Genomic DNA, 21020 nt, shown 5'->3' with positions numbered 1-21020 from the left:
GCAAAGTACCAGAATGTTAGAGCAAGGCTTCTTCCTCTTGCCGTTCTTGTCACAGGAGACCCCATTGCAAATATGAGTGGAGACTTGCCAAGGTTAGCCTGTGTGCACACCAACTTTTTGTGCAAATCAGTGTTCAAAGTGAACCTGTGGAGCTAGGTGGAATTGGGCCGGTCTAGAGAGTTAAGCGGGGAAATAGGAAGTAGTATTTAAAAGTCAGGCAGTGACCCATGCTCTAGCCAGCAGGTGCCATGCCCTGTTATGAGAGCTGTGTGCCAGGAAAGGCAGAGGACTATAGGAAAGAAGGTTGCAAACCTACCCTTACCTTTTACCAGTCTGTTTGCTGTTTACAAAGTAACCCCTTCTGTAGGCACAACAGATACCAAGTGTTATCAGCACCAGAACCACCACGACCACTAGGACTCCACCGACAATCCCACCAATATTAAGATCATCTGGAGAGGAGAGACGGCATCAGTCATGGATCCCCACAGGTCTCCCAGCCTTCCACCTACACACAGACTAGCTGGCACGAAACCTTCACCCCTGAAATTCCACCTACTCGAGCAACTCACCCTCATGCCACCGCAGCTGCCCTTCTATTTTTAGCACGCTAGCTCGGCCAGAGTTAATATGGGTATGTCTCCTCAAGCTGGAAACGACACCTTCCAGCTCCCATATCAACATATCCAAAGACTCTTCGTCTCAACTTCACTCCACCCTGGCCCCTCTTTTGCCCTGGCCTGTTCCTCTCACCCCTCTGTTCTCTTCCCTCTTCTTTCCATTTAGCTTGTCCCGTCCTAACTAAACCCACCCCCTCAATAAAACCATGGCGCTAACATGCCTTTTGCTGCCATCACATTGTTCACTCTGCTTGTTATCTCTCTTCCCCCCCGCACCCTGTGTCTGACGTGTCTATTTATACTGCATGCTCCTAGTAGCAAGGACTGCCTGCCATTCTGGGTCTGGGCAGTGCCTAGCACCAGGTGGGCCTTAGGCACTACTGTAAGAAACATAATGAATTATAATTAATAGAATCAAATATATAAATCAGCTAAGTAAGCTCAGGAATCATGAAACTAATCGACCCAATCAGTTCTCCCCTGTTTTCATTTAGCGATTCTTTTTTCCTTGCCCACATTTTGTCATTGTGTTTTTCTACGTTGTTATTTAGACTTTCACATGCCAGGAGCCAAGGCTCTGTCTCGTCCGCCTGCACAGCACCGTGCTATGTCTGTGGGGCTCCAGAAATTATTAGGGATTTTGGAAGAGCCAAGAACATACTTGATGCTGCATGAGACACCAAGAAAAACCAGCCCCCAACACTGCAGAGCTTCTAATCTATAAACCACCGCTTTCTACCGGTAGGCAGAGCCACTCACAGATTTCCATCTCCTGCTCCTCACATTTGGCGGAGCCGGCATCGTTTGTTGCTATGCAGTAGTAACGGCCAGTGTCACCCTTGTGCACCGCTGCGAAGACCTGTTTCGGAGGAAGCATAGCGTGTCAGAGACAGGAGTTGGAATCACAGCCTTTTCACAAACAGCAAACAAACATGTTAGACACTACACCCAGAGGTCTAGGCCTTATGGACCCGCAGGAGGATGAAATAAAAATACACAGGTATTTCTTTGTTTGCCTTTTGATCACGCCAAAGACCTGCAGGGAGTAGAATGTGTCCCCAAGCCTGCAGCCTGGAGATATTCTAGTTGCACAGACTCCAGAGAGGCCCAGAAATTAACTAGAGGTTCACTGCTTTTAGAGCATAGTGCCAGAGCTCACCGCAAAAGACTTCCCTCAGTAGCACAGACTGCAAACTGGACCCGGGACATTTCTCCCTGGGGAAGACGATGATCAAGAGAGCCAGAAATGATGCTTCTCTTCCTTTTCTACAGCACTGAGTTTATGGTGATACGTTGATTAGAAACACAGAGAGAAAAGCGTCGGGGTGGTTATGCCATTCCTCCCCCCTCACAACAGCGTGCTCTGCCCACTCTAAAGCCAAAGGCAAAGACTACAACATGGAGGTCATCTCTTCTGGTCCCATGGAGTTCTTCTTCCCCCACATCCTGCTGCTGGACTCTTCCAGCCCCTCAGGGGGCTAGAACCCCAACCTGTTCCAATTGTTCCCTCCTATTCAGTCCACTCATAATCTGGGTATACGCAAAGAGCGACCCTAACATAGCCCAGCAACAGCATTCTCGGTCATTTCCATAAGAGCATTACCAAAGTGCCTGTTCCAGGGTTCAAGATGAAGGAGGAATTATGGAATTTGGGGTTAGATTTGGAGTCGGTCGGTAAGGGTTCACTGTTTCGGTACCAGCTGTAGGTGGACTCTGGGTAGCCTTCGTTCTCGTGGCAGTGAAGGGTCGCTGTCTTGCCCACTGGCACAGCTTTAGGGACTCTGCACCTGGGAGTGACTGGCTTTACTGGGAGAAGAGACACAAAACATGTGAATCGCATGGCTCAGCACCCTGCTGCACTCCAGCTATTCCAGTTCCCCCTTGGATTACAGAGCAGCGATTCAGCTGGACCCCAGCCCAGCATAACCAGGGCTGCTTCCCCCTCCAGAGATGATGCCCACCACAGAAATCAGATTGTCTTGGGAAACCAACAAGGCGCACTGTGGGGCCCCGAGCTGAAGCAATACCTTGCACTGTAAGCTGGATGTTTATCTCATCTACTATGTTTGCATCGTCGGGCGCTGCCACTTCGCAACGGTAGGTGGCAGTATCCATGCGGGTGGTGTTTTTGATCACTAGCGATGTCCGGCTGAGAATTTCTGCACGAGTTACAAAGTCACCTAGAGAAGGGAGGAGAGAGAAGGAACTCATGACAAACAGGAGAGACCGTATTTCCAGCTGTGTCCTCCATCAATGCATTTTAAAGGCTACAGCTCTATAGTTCTGAAGGAGGGGAAGAATCTGAATTGGAAAGTGTAATACCTGCTGCAAATCATAAAGCCAGGGAATGAATTTCCAATCCCAATCCCTCTCCAAAATCCCAGGTCTGGCAGTGCTGGGGGAGGCAGCCTGATCCACCTCAACAGTAACCCCCTCCAAGTGAGTGGGAAGTGGCACTGCAGTGACTACCCTGGAGAGCAGCTCTTATCTGGAATGATGGTAGATCTTCAAAGGTTCATATGGGACAGTCAGAGACTGCAGACAAGGACCATGGGTCCATGATTTCGGGGGCTGCACCGATTGCATCTTCGCTTCACCCAATAAATGGTCCCACATAAAGGATGCAAAGTTCCCCTTCTGGTCTCACTACAGCTTTTTGTGACGCCCCATTGCTGACCATTCAGTTGAGGTCTGCCAGCAGGGAAAGATGATCCAGGCCTCACTCAGTTCTGAACCTTGGCTGACCAACATAGGTTTCAGAAGTAAACGAGTAGGAGAACCAGAATTCCTGCATTTCACAGACGCATTTGTTCCCTGCCTTTATTGTTTCTGTGGTTATAAAGGGGAGAGGGGCAAAAGAGCAACAAATCTTCATACCCTGCATTTTACTGTCAAAAAACACATAGGAGGTTTCACCGCCTTTGATTTTCTTCCACTCGATCCTGGGATTGGGTGTTGTGGTGGATTTAATGATGCAGGACAGCTCCACACCTAGCAGCAGAAATAAAACAAATACAGATTAACAGGGAGCAGCTGTGTTTTCACTCTGCTCCGAGCTGCCTCGCACACTGTTTTACTGGGAGATGTCGCCCATAAAGCCAAGGCCCCTGTCTTTCATCTGCCTAACAAACAGGAACGCCGCTGGGTTCCAGGAACCTTGGGGAAGATGGACCTCGGCCAGCGAAAAGAATAGCAATGCAGATAGCGACCTCTGAGAGAAAGGAACACATTCAGCATGACGGTGTCTGATTTATAGCAAACAATCCCTCACAGTGCAGGCACCCGGCATTGGCTTCGTTGCTAACAAGCATGCAAGATGGAGCGAGAGTCATTATTATCTCCCGGAGCAATGACTGAATTATAGCTGTCACGCCGGCATTTATGAGAGAATGCTTCAGTCTCATCCCCCATCTCCCACATCAGTGAATTCAGTAGCTCAGTCCCCTCTGCAAGAGTCATTTTCATCTCCATTTTACAGAAGAGGAACCTGACCTCAGAGAGGGGGGGAAATCCCCAGTGTTACCCTGGAAGAAAGAAGATTTACATCTCCCAAATCCCAGTCCTCTGCCTTAATCACAACATTACTCTCTCCTGCATGCTTACGTCCAGTGCTTCGGTCCTGCCGGTGTGCTCCTAGATGCCGTCCCAGCACTCTTTAGGGAACCAGAACAACCTCTTACGGCATTACCGGTACTGCGTTCTGGCATATCTCAAATGCAGCACTCACCTGCTGTTTAGGCCCCACTTCAGTTAAGCACTTAGGTCTGATCCACACCTAAAACTTCGGTCCACCTAGTTATGGTGCTCAGGGGTGTGAAAAAGTCACACCCCCGAGAGACGTAATTAAGCCAATCTAAGCCCCAGTGTAGATACCGCTAGATTTCCAGAAGAATTCTTCCAGCGACCTAGCTGCTGCCTGTCAAGAGGGTGGATTCACTACAGGGATGGAAAAACCTCTTCTGTGGCTGTAGCAAGTGTCAGCGCTACAGCAGGGTCGCTGTAGGCCTTGTAGTGTAGACTTATCCTTAGGCACATGCTGAAGTGCCAATGAGTTCAATGAGACTTCAGTAAAACATTTTAAGTATGTGCTTAAGTGCCAATGGCACTTCAGCAGAGCCCTTAAGTTTAAGTACTTTGCTAAACAGGGAGAGATGTAAGAACACGCGTAAGCACTTTGCTGAAACTCAGGGCCTTAATTCTGCCTTGCCCTATACAGCACATATCCTGAGACATGTGCCAAGTCATCCCTGATTCATGCAAATTCTACAGCTACAAGAAAGTGTCATGATCATATTACAGAGCTGACAAGCACTTACGCTGGAATTCCTGCACCACGGGCTTCGTGTTGCTGGACGTCAGCTCCACGGCCAAGATTCGATAGCCTATAAAAACAAACAAAAGGGAATAAGAACAGCCCAGCTCATCAATCCTACAATTACACGCTTACTCCCTGGTGAGAAATCCTCCAAGCCAGCTTCAATAAGGACCAGCTTCCCTACAACAAAAGCTCTCCCTGGCCTCAAATGCTGGGCCAGCCAGCCATTAGCCTCGTGTTTATTTAGAAATCCATCTCCGTGCAAATACCAAAGGTTAAAAGCAACAATAAAAGAGCATTGACAAACTGGCACAATACCCGCAAAACCATGCGCTCCTGGTTATAGGGTGGACAAACATTCACTCAAAAAATTGCCAAAAGTGGCTTGCCAAATAAGGACACTGACGTTCAAATTAATTTGACAGAGGAGATAAAGGGAAGGAAGGCTCAAGAATTTAATTCACTTTCTGAACTCTGGAATTTGTTAGCTCTGTCCATAGTCGATACACACATTATATACTTATTTGCATACTTTGGGGATCCCTCCGATTAAGAAGCGCTATAGAAATGTACTATGTGTGGTTAATAAGCCATAGAAAGCTGTTTCAAGAGAGAGCTGGACAAAAGGGGGAAGGGCAGATTTAGGGCTCAAAGTGGGCACAGGTTAGGGGGTTGGAATTAAGCAGGTTCGGCGAATTCCTGGCCTGACTGAGGTCAATGACAAATTTCCTATTGGCTTCAATTTGGCCAGGATTTCACCCTTTGAGTGGAATGTTCAAAAGTATTCAGCATCAGCTTGATTCCCCAATGCAGAGTGCTCTAGAAAATACCACCCACCAGATGCAGCAAGCCCTCCGTCTGCCACAGGCTGTTGTCATTCTCAGTCGTCCCTGTTTCCGCCGTCTTGCTGCTGCTATTCCAGCCTCTTGAATGTTCCTAAGTTGGTGCTGCAAGCTTTACCTTTTTACAGCGTTTTCCTGCTTGAGACGCGGCCTTTTATGGCTTTCCAAGCATAACAACACCTTTCATCCTGGCAGCGCTCAAAGGCTTGCACAAACCACGTACATGCGCCACCACTCAACTCTACATAGAGCTCTCCTGGGGCAGAGGGCGGCATCCAGCACTGCCCATCAGGAAAACTGGATCACCTGAGCAAACCTTCTCTCTCGCATGAAGAAACGTTTACAGCTGAGTATTCTAATATCGTCAGGGCCCATCACCTCCTATTCAAACATACCCGCCCACAGAGCATATTCCACAGTCCTGTCTCTCAGTGATGGGGTAGGGCACACAAAACAGTCTACAGCAATAGTGCACCAGGGCTCAGCATGGAGACTCACTAAAGACCTGATCCAAAGCCCACTGAAGTCAATAGAAAGACCTCCCCCATGGATCAGGCCCAAAGTCAGGAAGATGAAAACTAAAGCATCAGTGACCCGATACACACAGAAATCAGGACCCTGCTTTATCCAGGATGAAGACAAGACAAACCAGGGAAGGGACTCCAAATGAGACATGGAGAGGAGGAAAATGGCCTACATCATTAAGACAAACCACTGGAAATTCCCACATGCTTGATATTTCGGGTGGAAACATTTCAAACCAACAACCAGTGATGAAAGGAAGTTAAAATTCCTACAGTTGGGTGGATCAGGAGGATACAATGAAGAAACTCTGCCCTTTGCTGCAGGACTGGGTTTTTTTTTTTAAAAACCACCTAAGAGATAAGACCAATTGAAAGTTGATGGGCCTGATGCTCCTACACCCTTTAGCCACTTTTGGAATTCTCCCCGCTAATTATCATCACTCGTTATTTGTTAAGTGTTGACAGTTTGCTCAATGCCATCTTGGGCATAGTTCCTGCCCCAAGCAGCTTTCTCAAAAAAGACCAAGATGCTCTGGGAGGCTGGTGAAGTTTAAAGACCGTGACTCCAGGAGAATCACTGCACAGATGAGGGTCACAAGACATTGCAAACTAGCAAAGGCCGCAGCCAAACTACTGTCCTATGAAGGCAAATTACTCTTGGCCTCTGCACTCCTCTCCGTCTCAGCATTTGGAGAAGCCTAACATTGACTCAAGAAGGTGACAGTTCTGTTCCTGTAAGGTGGTCAGTCAGGGTTAGAATGAATCACAGTGCAATATGCAAAAAGAAGAACAGGAGTACTTGTGGTACCATAGAGACTAACAAATTTATTAGAGCATAAGCTTTCGAAGAAGTGGGCTGTAGTGCACGAAAGCTTATGCTCTAATAAATTTGTTAGTCTCTAAGGTGCCACAAGTACTCCTGTTCTTCTTTTTGCGGATACAGACTAACACGGCTGCTACTCTGAAACCAGTGCAATATGGTGGGCCCTCTGGGGCCTGGATTTGAGTCTGAAAATACTTCCCCTTTTGGGAGCACAGAAGAATGAATGCCACCTTCCATGCCAGATCTCGGTAGGTGGAACAAGATGCTCCAGTCTTGGTTTACGATCATCGGAAGGCAACGGAGTAGTTGTGCAAAGCACAGGTGCAGGCCAGCAGTGAGAGAGAGCGGAGTATATTTATACCAGTCCTGCGATTTCCAGGCTTAGCTCTGCTGAATGGTAATCAGCCACACACAAGCTGTAACATGTTCCTTTCCCTTTGCTCTTGCTTTGATCTTTCTTGTTCCATCTAAGATCCCACATGGTGAATCTGGTTTTGATCCTTACTTTCCTCCCTGGTGAGCATAAGCAGATCTCAGTAATCTCAACAGAAGCCCAGAGCATTAAAGTAACCAGCCATATGAAGACAAGCAACAAGCTCAGGAAAATCCCTCTGAAGTCCCCTGACACACTTTTAAACAGGCTCCCTGCTGACCGGGAGGCCATTTTGTTTCTGAATTGAGGTTTCCCACCCACAGGCTGCAAAGCACACATTCCCTCAGCTCCATCCCCCACTGCCCAGGAGCTTGGATGTACATGCCCTTTCCTCACGATCACCATCTTGCTGATGCTTCTGCTGCAGAAAGGCATTTGCCTTTCAAAACCCCCCCACTGACTAATGACTCATGTTCTCCTACACGAGAAAAGTCTTTTCTGGACAGCACTAATTAGCCAAGACACCCAAGGCAGAGAACACACTGATGAGGATGCAACTGGTGAAGATGCTTTTTCCACTCCTGAACCTACACAATGGGGCGATAACATTCTGAGAGACAGAATCCAAAGCATTGAGAGGAAGAGTAATATTTGTCCCAGCTCCTGATCTCTTCCCCCTGCGAAGAACACCCTCCTCCAGGGCTCTGTTGTGTACCAGGACTTCATTTGTCTTATCTTTGGAGACTTGGATTGATCTTACGTAGCAGAGAGGGTTTGGTGAACAAAGCCCCGAGCCTGATTTGCAGAAGGGGTGGGATGAAGTGAATGGGATCTGCGGGTGCTCACCACATCTGAGACAGGCCCCTGCTCCCTAAGGGAGTAATGCAAAAACAACAACCACAAGTAGCAGCAGCTCCTGAGGCCAGGAATAGCAGGAGGGCTCTGGGCGAGAGCTAGGATGTGTTGGAAAGCTAGAGAAGACAGTTTGCAAAGCAACTGTGTTCCAGTCTGTCCTAGTCTATCTCATCAGCTTTGCTTTCCTGACTGCACAGATGCACCCAAATGATAGCAAGGAGGGGTGCAAACATTGCCTTCGTTACTTAGAGGAAAACATACTCTGCTGCAGAAAAAAATGAACCTTTCCTCCAGGTCTGCTTTGTACTAAGTGCCCTTTTTCACAAGAAGGAAGCTTTTCCAGAGCCACGACGTCACATCAAACAGATACTGTGACAGCTGCTATAGAAATACATCTAGTATCATACCTGTTACCGTACACTCCTGATTATCCTAATAGCATGGGGGACATAGATGTTATTCAGACAATCGAGAGGGCAGGAGCCATTCAGCACCAGGGTAGCCTCCCCCGCTGCCTTTGGCTTGTCCTCTTTCTCCTCCTCATCACAGTCCTGGCCTGGGGTCTCTGCTCTATTATTCAAACCACTGCATTACCTGAATTCCTTCCTTGTGGCTCAGCCTGAGATACACAGGGGACAAGGAAGGGATTCAGGTAATGCAGAGGTTCAGATCGTAGGGTTTGGGACAAAATATACTGTGTATCGTTTCATAGGAAGGTGGATGTAATACCCCACTAACTTGTGGTGGTATGCTATTCAAAGTGAGCGGAGATCCTACAGGCATTACTTCATAACTCTGACCCCTTCTCAGCTCTTGGAAACATTACTCACCCTTTTCTACCCATTAAAAACAAGAGATTGATGTTGCCCCATCAGGCACAAAGCAGGCCAACAACTGGTTTAAAATATAGAAGCTGGGTGGTTGGAGCCCTCCGGAGCAGTTCCCAGATTATTATGTTTATTGATTGTGGGCACAGTGTAGCTGTGGCACCTTAAATCAACACGAGGGCAGATTTATTGTTCACAGTGCAACAGACGAGGGCTGCAGCCAGGGAGCTCTAACCCACAGCGTGGAAGGGAAAGCCACGCAGGGAGCAACAAACTGAGCAGAGAGGCTGCAAAGCAACAGCAAATGAGCTTCTCGCTGCTTGTCAATACGACGGCCATGAGCATCAGTCTTCCTGGGACAGCAGAAGCCATTAAAAATCAAAGATCCTAGCTGTTCTCACACTCTGCTGTTGAAGTAGAGGGGAACGCTGGGGTACGTCAGAGACCACTGCTGCTGGAAAATGCTGGCTATTTTAATGGCAACCATGGAATTTGCATTGTTTGGTGTATTACATGATCCTGAGTTACAACCCCCTCTTTAGAGGAGCCTATGTATACTCATCTGGGGAGAAATTCCCCCCAGCCCAGCGACAGCACAAAGACTGTGTGTTCTTGAAATCTCACCTGAGCCTTCAAACCAAGATGTCAGTGGTGTAACAAGGCTTGTGCCGGAACTCTTCTCTGCATTCCCCGCCCCTAAAGCCCTCTGCATTCCTCATGCTGACAACCTGCAATAATGCCAACAGGTGCAGCGCTGGCTGGGTACATAACGGACCAGGAGGGCCCGGAGAGACCCAAGGTTGAAACCCAAATGCCACCAGAACTCTATGGAGGACAATGCAACAGCGTCTGCGGTGTATTTCTGCTCTTATTTTGGCTAAGGAGATCCAGCCCATATAAATACAGCCCTGCGCAAATACAAAATTTGTATCCACAACCAATCCGCGAGCTTTCATTTGAGATTTCACATGACATTTTTTGATGAACCAGAACGTACCCACCAGACGCAGGAGATACCTGGACTCCCTTCTCAGCGAGCATTAAGAAGTTCTTGGGTCACAGGCATTGTAGGCGAACTACCCTCAGAATTAAACAACATGGCTGGTAAAGATTCCAGTCAAGTTGTTGCCTCAAACTGAGCTTTGATGTGAGGTGGCTGAAGGGGGGGAGTCACACGGAGTGATTGTTACCAACTTTATAGTTACTTGATACATTCGTTTTTTTTAATAAAATACACTGCGATGGGATATGTACCCCATGCTCGCAACAAAGGGTTAATGAGGGCCTGAGAGCTAATTAACACACCTGGTTGCACCTGGAGGGGAGGGCCAGGCCAGGCCTAATTAAAGACGAGTCCCAGCTGGGGAAGGAACTGGCTGGGTTCTATAAAGAGAGGAAGCCCAGAGCAGCAGGTGGGGGCAGGGACAGAGTTCTGTAGTCTCCCTCTGAGTAGCAGGGAGTAGAGGACCCTCAGGAGGGAATTGACAGCTTTGGCCCTAATGGGAGAAAGTAGCAGGGGTGAAGGAGACTCTTGCAGTCGGCCTGAGAGAAGGCAACCCACAGGCTGACAGCCACGGGGGCAGACAGGAGATGAGGGTCCAGACTAGGGACACAACTCCGCGGCGATAGCCCCTGAGAGTCAGTGTCCTGCAGCAGCAGAGACCTGGGGAAGCCCCACCATGGATTAAAAGTTTAAGCCCAAGGAAGGGGGCAGAAGCTGCTTTTGTTGTGGTTTGTGTTTCACTTTGGAGTCTGGCTGAAAGACTGCAGGGAGAAGCCCTGAGTCCACTGTTCTGACAGAAGAGTGGGACGGGGGGAGGAATCCTGGAGGGGTGAAAGATGGCAGATTGATGACCAGTGTTGCATGCGACACAGTCCGTTTGGTACACGGACACCCTGGAAGGGGAGAAACTTTAGAGACACCTGGTTGGTGGGCTGAGTCATGAGAAGAGAGACCATCAAAGGCCAACACAGCTGTCAGGAGGGGCATTAGTCAAGGAAAGAGCTGCTACACCATGCCCCAGCCATGAGGGGATGCACCAGCAGTGAGTTAACTCTTTCTTATACATATGCCCCTGCCCCCCAAAAAGCAAGAGGGAGGCCCATTGTCCATTATACTGGGCTCTCTCCATCATCACAAAGTCTTTGGTTGTTGTGCAATTCAGAATGCATCTAAGGCACGTGAGAATCCTATTACAAACCACACACTTCATCATTACTCTCCCGGCTGTTACTTCATGTAGCAAGACTGCTGCTGCGGGTGAGTGAATGATACACTTTTAGGAACTAGATGCATGGCAACTGAAGTGTGTGTACATGTTTGACTGTCAGTTTTGAGACACACCCTACAGCATCCGTTGTTAAAAAGGTGGCACAGTAGAGAAAGCAAACACTTATGTCAACCTACTGCAAAGAGTGCCAGCTAGGACAGCCCAGCTGAACCCCGTGCTGATCCCTGTCACGCCAAAAACATGCTAACTGTGTGCTTGCAAGAAATGTAACAGTTCCCATTTTTGTTGGTCAACTTGTCTGGTGGGGGAGAGCTAGCAGAGTGGGAAAAGCAGCAATGACTAGTGGACAGGGAAAAGGAACAAGACTTTGGAGAGCTGCTTTCTGTTCCATAAAATCATGAATGGTGTGGAGAAAGTGAATAAGGAAAAGTTATTTACTTGTTCCCATAATATAAGAACTAGGGGCCACCAAATGAAATTAATGGGCTGCAGGTTTAAAACAAATAAAAGGAAGTTCTTCTTCACACAGCGCACAGTCAACCTGTGGAACTCCTTGCCTGAGGAGGTTGTGAAGGCTAGGACTATAACAGGGTTTAAAAGAACTAGATAAATTCATGGAGGTTAAGTCCATTAATAGCTATTAGCCAGGATGGGTAAGGAATGGTGTCCCTAGCCTCTGTTTGTCAGAGGGTGGAGATGGATGGCAGGCGAGAGATCACTTGATGATTGCCTGTTAGGTTCACTCCCTCGGGGGCACCTGGCATTGGCCACTGTTGGCAGACAGGATATTGGGCGGGTTGGACCTTTGGTCTGACCCAGTATGGCCGTCCTTATGTTCCTAGCTGATCTTGCGTGAATCATTTAGGGCCTAATTTTCAAAGGAATTTGACATTCTGCACCTCTAACAATCAGGCCCTTACCTTCTCTATGCTTCAGTTTTTCCATCGGAAACACAGGGATAATGATACTCAGTCACCTTGGTAAAAAGCTTTGGGATCCATAGATAGGAAGTGCTAAATAAGTGCAAAGTAATCAAAAGGCAGGGACATAATTAGATGGCTCCAAAGATCTTTGATACTTTTGCCTTTCCCAAAAGTTCTAAGGAACTCAGGCATGGACAGAGCTGGGTTTATTAAAGGAAGTCAAAGCATCCCACTGAAATTTTATCCTTGCGCTACAGCCGGAATAGCCATTAGCCATTTCTCCCACATGGTGTCGGTTGTGCAGTTCTCAAGAGCCCTGCTTTTCACAACCTGATTGTGGCTTTCGGTTACACCTGCATCATCATCAATGCACTAGGAACGTGGGGTGTTCTGTCTCCCTCTCCCGGCTGGTCCACACCAGAGGTTTGGAAGCAGTAGCAGGCTCACAACTAATAGCCTTAGGTTGGAATTCTGAATGAGCTCAAGGGAGTTAGGTGCTAGCTCCCATTCAGAGTTAGAGAGAGACAGGGGCCAGATTTACAAAGGTGCAGACTTGTGCCTATTGGGTTTACAATTGACTTAGGCACCTTGCGCCTAATTTATTCAATTGGATTTTGGTGCCTAACTCACGTAGGTACCTAGTGGGATTTTTAAAACCTATCTGAAAATCCCATCCTCAATCCATTAGCTCCTTGGTGCTTTTAGCATTGAAGGTCTAAGGTTCAAATCTTGCTCTGGCCCAAGTGGGGTCAGTGATACATTCACTGTGGCATCCATGTGGCAGGCACACAGCTGCTCTGAGGGTTAGCTGGAAAAGGAGGCTGTCAAAGGGCCCAGCAGAGCCAGATGTGTATCGCCAGGTCCAGGGCTCTGTTGGCTCTTGGCCAAGGACACAGTCCAGGCTGGCTCTGGGGCAGGCTGGGGAACAATGAAGATGTGTAGCCAAAGATTAACAAACAAAAGCCTCTCAGCGTTTATGTCCAAATTAAGCAACAGTCTGGACCCGGGGCCTGGTCTGTGTGGGAGCCGATAACAGTTATAAAAGGCTCTCCTCCCACGGGCAGCCAAGTGGCACTGGAAAACACTCCAACCAGCCATAACTCCTCTGTGCTGTCATAGATGCCTACGCTGGGAGGCTTTTATTTTTACCAGCTACATAAAACACCGCCACTTATTTTAGATGCACATTTGTGCTGCTTGTTTAAAAAGGAAGCCAAGTCCCCAACAGACTCCTACGAACAAAAGAGACATGTTGGCACAGGCAAGAAACATGAAGAGTAATTAACAAGAGGGATGGCAAATGGAATAGTGCAGAGAGGTCTAACGGGCTTTCCCCACATGCTGTGATGCTTTTTTCCCCTTCTCCCTACCCTTCTGCTGCCTTTCCTCTCATTCTCCATGTGATTTGTGCTATTCTACAAGCATTGTCTCTTTAATGGCTTATGATTCGTGCTTTCCTTCTGTATCCAGTGATGATCAGATGTCATCAGTTTATTATTACTGAACATTTGTATTACAGTAGCGCATAGACACAGGGCCTATTGTGTGATGCTGTACAAACATAAGGTAAGTGGTGGTACCCATCCCAAAGAGTTTACACTCTAGAATTGTCACAGGATTGCCTACTAACAGCAAGGAAAGACAGCCTGGTCCAAGAGGGCTCTACCCCGAGCTCTGCTGCAGGGCTTGGGGCAAGTCATTTCACCTCTTTGTGCCTCCACTTACCCATCTGTAAAATGGTGAGGATACTGGCCCACCTTTGGGATCCTTAAATGACAAGTGATATATATATATATATATATATAACCCGCAAATGATCAAAGCAAGGAGCCAGCACTCCTGTGACTGTGTTCTACTCCAATTACCTGCATTTCATTATCTCGGAAATAGTACAAGTTTCAATACACTACCTGGAGTTTCCTGTAGCATGAGAATCGTCTGCTGCAGTCTGCCTTAAGGAGCAGAACAAATGCATTCACCAGTCAATTTCTGGCTAGCTACTTTATTTATTTAAATTCAGACCACTTGATAAGCTAGCCAGAAATCCACTTGGCCAGCACAAACTATTTGGGATACATATAAAGCAATGAAGCTTACCACAGCAGAGGTCACCAAAAGCACCTCTGTTCCATGGGCACAGAACCTCCTTACTGTGACAAGTCCATAACATCCTCTGACTTCCTGGATGCCTCTAATCTATACGCCACAGCCAGGCAGAATTTCACGCACACAGCAGGGAGAGAACGCAGATCCGCCTCCTTCAGAAGTGCAGGCCCCTGCTGCTGATCTAGCTGTTTGGGGCCTAGGACACCAAGGGGCACAGCAATGACTCCATCTAGTAGAGAGCAGTGGTGCACATGTACACTAGCCATGTCACGGCATTATTCTAAGAGGCGTTCTGGAGACAACAATCAGGGCAGCCTGTCTCCGAAAGAAAGGAAGTGTTTGGGAGCAGGGGTTAAGTTAATACCCTCAACCCCCAGTCACAAATACGTTTCCCTGTAGGTCCCATATACTTGTCTGTTTCAGTGCTTAATAGCATCGGGGCTTCTCCCCGCCTCTCTTTTTCTGGTATTAGGAAGTGGTCTCCCTTACGCCCTAAGCCAGGCTGGTGCTTGGTCTTGTCCAAATGCAGCGTGACTGAAAACCGTCTGTGTTCTCAGCTCTGCACAGTGCACAGCAGAGCCTGAGAGAGCTTTACGAGACCAGGAACAGACCGACATCAAAGAAGGGGAAATTCCTTGATTTTTTTTCTTTTTTTTTTAAAAGAGCAGCCCCACACACACCACCACTCCAGCCAACACAATGCAAACATCCCTGTGTTAATGGAACATTCGATTGCTAGGTTGTTCAGAGCAGGGACCCACTTCATCTTTATTACATGTACAGCAACAGGCTTGTTCTCAGAGCTAAACGAATAAGGACCTTGATCATGCAACCAACTCCATGCAGTGGCCCCCGTGGCCCCATGTGGAGCTCATTGCAGGATCGGGGCCTACGTTTGCAATTAAAAAAAGAAAAACCCAAACACATCAATGAATGCAAGAGTTCCGGTTCTCATTCATCAATAATGCAACAAGTGCTCGTTGCTAAGCAGGCCCCAGAAATGAATGTTAATATATGAAGTATGTGAAACCGAACGGTGCTACAAACACCTTAAACCTGTAAGTTTCCTGGTTTAAATCTGCACCTTGAAGACCTTTCGTGTATTTTGTGCAGAGAAAGCCCATTAACAAACAACCCACGCACCCAGCCTGCTCTGACGAGGAGATTTACTGTTCTACCTCAAGCAGACAGCAAAGCTGTTCGTATACAGGCAGCCTACACGCCCGCACAACAGAGAAACAGCCCACTGGAGAGGTGTAGTAGGTCACATACCCATCTACCGCAGGCTCCTGTCTGAGCACCTCGTCAGCTTTTAACATGTTTATACACACACAACAGAGCACTGCTGTTATCCCCATTTTACAGATGGGGATTTGAGACACAGAGATTTGCCCAAGGTCGCAGCGGGAGTCTGTGGGAGAGCAGGGAATTGAACGTGGACCTTCTGAGTCCCACCACAGGCAGGACAAGCACCGCAGAGGGATCAGGCCTTTCCTCAATGGATTGCAAGCTCTGCGGGGTAGGCGCTGTCTTCTCGTTGTGCGTGCGCACAGCCCTCGGCACCATAGGGCTCGGAGTGGGACAGCTAGGTGCTGCTGCAGTACCTATGATAAACCACCCCCATCTCCAAGGGAAGACTGAGTGAGTCAGTTGCCCAAGGAAGTGAGGGACGACATTTGCCTGAGGAGAACGTTCAAGCCGTACAGGAGACACCCTAGGACCAGCATCCAGGGAACTTTTAGGTTCCAAAATTCCTATTCCTTTCCTGCAAAGGGCACATCACCCGGGAGGTGTTTACTTCCCACACGACTGGCAGGGAGGAGGGAGCACAGAATACTTTGAATAGTGGATATGTCTCATGGGTGACTGCCTGGATGAGTTAGGGGGTCTCTCTCATCATTAACCTTGAGGATCAACCGACCCCCCTCTGCAACAGTTCCAGGTTCGCAACATCACAGCAGCTCCTGGGAAATCAGACACTAGGCCTGTTGCACCACTGCATGATTCAGAAGAGAGGCAGACAGATGAGCAAGCTTCCATTTATGTGCACACTGAATCTTTGGCGACGACCAGAAAGGAAACGAAAACAGGTCACTTGTCTGGGAATTTGATAAGACAGTCCTATTCTAGTGACCACTGTTCTTAATGCTCTAATTAGCAAAAAGACACAGAGCTATCAGATCTTCGAAATGCTCCGGCTCCCAACCAATACTGCTTGAGCTTTTCAAAGCTATCTAAAGGATTTCAACAGCTATCTTCCGTTATTAAAATTAGTAGCAGGAGGTGTCCAAGTCCCCTAGACCACTCTGCGACTCTCAAGCACTGTGGTCTTCTACAGTAACTTTCCCTAGACAGTCACAGCACTTTGCAATCATTAGTTAAGCCTCAAACACACATGATGCAGTGTGTAGGTACTACACCCATTTTACCAATGAGGAAACCGAGGCACAGAGAGCTACAGGGACTCAATGAAGGTGAGACAGCAATTCAGTGGCAGAGCCGGAAATCTACGTTTGAGAGTCCTGTGCTCTAATTACTTGGCAAGCTGCCTCGAGCAGCACGGACGGAGGCCAGGAAGAGGAAGGGCGAAAGGGGACAGACATGGGAATATTGAAAAGTGAGGATTTGAAGCTAGTGCCTCAGAATGAGGAGTCAATACGTTTCTGCTTCCGCTGGCGTTCCACTATCCAGCCCTGGGGAAGCTGCCATCATCATATTGGGCACTGTCTGTAACTTGCATAAAGAGAGCGGCTGCCCTTCTCCTCCCAACAGCGATGGAGCAGACAGATGGCAGTGATAAGAGGCCGGCAGGACGCGCTGATATCATCCCTGACAATGGCCTTTCCCCAGTCCAAGCCCTTCCTCCCAGACCGCCCTGTTGCATTCTCTCTTTGGACATGGCAAGCTGCCGCACGCATAGCAGAGAAAGCTGCAGATGAGAGCCAGGGGACAGCCCCGCAGTTCAGTGACACCTGGCAGGGATTCAGGGCGGGGAGGGGAAGGGGACAATGAACCTTATTTTCGTTTTTATTGGTGAGAGTTTTGCTTTGAGTTTGGGGAGAACCCAACACGCCAGAGCAAACTAAGTCCCCACCACCCCGTCGCCCAATATGGGTCAAGTTTCAGGTTAGGATCAGATCCTAAATCAAGGCAAAGATATTGTCCAAGGAGAGCCATGCCGCTCTGGGCCACACTTTGCACCCCCAGCAGCATCCTGCAAGTTAGGTGTTTATCTGTACAAGGTGTGGCGAAAAAACACTCAAACCCCCAAACTCGATCTTGCAAGGGGCTCATCTCCCACCGGAGTCAAGATGCTCAGTGTCTCCCTGAATCAGGCCCTGGACGAGGAAGAATATCACCAGCTGCCTGTAGTTCCAAGAATAGAAAAGCGGATACGCTCCCAGCGCTGGCCTTTGCAGTATTCAGGGATGTCGGGCTGAGTGCCAAGCTGCAATACAGCGACTCTGGGACCTTTAACCTATAATCCCCTACTCCTTTCTCTGACTCTAATCTCTTGAGTGCTTAGTTCTTCTCCATCATGTAGCTTGACCAACACAACGTAAGCAGCACTTCAGAATGGGCCTATGAGTGAGTCAGTACATCATCTTCCTGTGGGAAAAATAGGAGTTGGGAAAAGACCAACAATCAGCAAAGCCAACAGCCCAAAGGGGGTGGGGAGAGAGGGCTGAAAACGGCTTCCCTTTTAGGACTGCCTCTCCAGACTTCACAGGATCATTTCTTTATCTTTCTGTGTACTTTTAGCTGCAGGTATCAGAGGCAACTGTCCAGCTACCAAGTGCACAAGAACATTACGAATGAACTTTGCAAGTGACAGATTGCAGGTACCGAGGGAGTGTTAACATCCGCCTACAAGCTCACTGCTAAGAGCCTGCCAAGTGTTACTGGGATCATTTCACAGTGGCGAGCTCCGGCCGCCTTCCCTACTGCAGCTTCGAGGCCGTGCCGTGTGTCTGCTAGAGCAAAGGGGACAGATCCAAGAGAAGGGTAGGAAGCTGCATGGAAACATGCAAGTTAGCAGAAATTCTCCTGGAGGGAGTCATAATTCACCATAACAATCTGACCCCATTTACCAGACTAACACCAGCCCTGGCGCAAGCCTCAGACCTTCAGGAGCTACCTCCCTCTACACCAGGGCTGAATTTCGCCTCTTGACTCAGGAACAGAATCAGGAACGAGGGAGGTAGAAGGAGCTTGTGAGTAAGGCACGAAGGATGCAAAGAACAACACTGGGGCGAGGCTGGTTTAATCATCCTCGGGGAGGGAAAGTATTTTGAACTTCCCTGCATTTATACCGGAGACAGTGCCTAGCCCTATGGGCTTCCGACCTGTGCCTAGAGCCCCATAGCACTCTGGTAAGACTAATAATAATTCTGGCCCTTCCCAGCCTGGATTTCTGCACACTGTCATCAAACATAATATATACACCGCATGTGACTCTTGGCATGAAAAAGTTACAAGATTCTATGCCACGGAGGAGTCAAACTTGCCACTGGGCTGGAAACTAACTTCTCCTAAGTGCCTGGTTTTATTTTGTTTTTTAATTTCTCTTATTGCTATTTTTAGCCAAGTATTTTCTTAGCCAAATGCCGTGTGTCCTGGTCAGAGGCACTTTTCCCATGGAGACTCCAGCTGCAGCAGCAGGAGACTTGCTGTGTGTGTGGAGGAATTTTATCGGACGTGCAGCTCTTGTGTATCTCGATTGCCCTGCCAGGTTCATGGGTCTAAATATCAAGACACCAGCACGTCTCTGCAGGGAGGGTATTTGGGATCATCCACGCCAGCGCTCAGCAGTTACACCTAGGCCCTCTAGTTCAAATGGTGTTGACAGGCCCCCGAAAGCCAAGGGAGAAAATAAAACCAAAACAAGCAAGTCTGCAATTTCAAGGCTAAGCGGGCGGGGGGAGTGGGGAGGAGGGGACTCAATAACCATCTACAAGCGTTTAAAGGGCGTGAACGCCAACGGAGGGGAGAAGGTGATGAAAGGGACCATGTAGGTTGAACAATGGAATCAGCTTCCAACAAGAGCCACCAAACTCTGAATAGCTTCCCTGGGGAAGCACTGCAGAGCAAGTCGCATTGCTTGGGGCGTTTAAAACTAGACTGGATAAAGTACTAGGAAAATACACTGAAAGGAACAATCCTGCACTGGATGGTGGAAGTGGACTACGTGACCTTATAGGGTTGCTACGTCCTTCCCTTTTGTGCCTCTCATCCCTTAGCCAAAACACTGCCCATGTTCAATGATGGCAGCTCCTAACTCCCTCCCCTTCGCTCTCCAGCTTCGCAACACAGAGCAAGCCATCTATCTGATCAGGCCTTTGCCTGACTATGGGCAATTAGCAATGCATTGGTGGATTCCTGGCGCAGTACAGGGAGAGGCGCTGTTTGTAATATCTAGTCGCGTACAGCTTGATTTAACCCCTGGTTGCATTTAATCCAAGTCAGGCACTTGGGTGCTCCAGAGACAGACTTGTAAATTCAAGGGTTAGGTCAGTCGGCACACAAACAAGATACCCCTGAATTGTTCATGTTAACACAGTAAAAATCTGACGAGACATGAGGCTGGGGTGCTCTCTGCATCCACTCGATGGAGCCTTTGGGGCTACACTCCACGTGCTTTGACAGGAACATTCGCTGTTCGGTATGAGAGTGGCGCTGTAGTCAGAAGAGTATCAGTGTACAAGTGGCCCCGCCATACTCTGTGTGTCTCTTCCCTGAGTGGCTTGGAGTCTGTCGGTAAAGCAAGCAGATTCGAAACACGTTTCTACTACTCCTAGCACTACAAGAGCCCACAGAGCCAGGGAGAGTGAGCTGTAGTCTCATCTGTTTCGTGCATCCTCATCAAGGTGCCTGCTCCCCATCCTGACGGCAGTTGTCTCTGATGGTTTTCCACTGAAACCTTGCAGGTCGAGAGGGCCTGCACCTCTCTTCCCCACCCCTATGACATGCAGCGCAACTCCACAGGGACTTCCTGTACCTCACTGGGCAGGGAGACCGGCCACTGCACGGCTGCATCACCCTAGAGCATTTAGCAGAACCACTCAGGCTGTGACCTGGGGGGCAGAGCTTGTCCCTTAGTGAACTGTAACAGAGCAGAGCCCAGAGCATGGCACGTGCTGCAATTCCAACTTATAGCAAAACTCCACTTAAAGCAAAGCTGTTCCATCCCGCAGGCAGGGCCCAGAGAGGCACTGTTACACTGGCAAGCAGCTTCAGGAACTCCAGGGCTCAGAAAGAGCTTCCTGGGACAGTCCTCACTCACTGTGAGAATCCACAGCCCTTCTTTCTAAAAATAACTCAACCCCTCGTCTCAGAGCCGCCCGTCCCACATGGCAGGGCTTCTGCCACCGAGACGGCAGAGAGAACCGTGTCTGGACTCAGTCTACCTCGGGCAGAATCCCACATCCACATTAAAGCGTCGCTTCAACCAACACTGCAGACTAGCCGAGGAATAATTCATGACCCCATCTGTCCCCACTGGTCAGTGGCAGTCGGGCCCACCCTGCCTCGCTTCCGAGCTCTCCTCAGATCAGAGCTCCCTCGAGAAGAGGAGGCGATTT

At 48.6% G+C, this 21020-nt stretch overlaps 1 protein-coding gene across 1 annotated transcript in view; it reads right to left on the bottom strand.

Annotated features, from left to right (window-relative positions):
- JAM3 (junctional adhesion molecule 3) overlaps positions 1-21020 on the bottom strand; it is a 41485-nt gene that overhangs the window by 4787 nt on the left and 15678 nt on the right. Inside the window, exons 2-7 of the mRNA XM_008164569.4 lie at positions 4937-5002; positions 3498-3611; positions 2648-2800; positions 2224-2426; positions 1380-1479; positions 323-452 (exon numbers count right to left, since the gene is read on the bottom strand). Coding sequence (XP_008162791.1) covers positions 323-452; positions 1380-1479; positions 2224-2426; positions 2648-2800; positions 3498-3611; positions 4937-5002 — 766 coding nt within the window. The remainder of the gene's footprint in view (positions 1-322; positions 453-1379; positions 1480-2223; positions 2427-2647; positions 2801-3497; positions 3612-4936; positions 5003-21020) is intronic.

Source organism: Chrysemys picta, chromosome 16 (assembly GCF_011386835.1).
Source record: "Chrysemys picta bellii isolate R12L10 chromosome 16, ASM1138683v2, whole genome shotgun sequence".
In the NCBI taxonomy this organism is placed as follows: Eukaryota; Metazoa; Chordata; order Testudines; family Emydidae; genus Chrysemys; species Chrysemys picta.
This window is presented reverse-complemented; position numbering and strand designations above follow the sequence as displayed.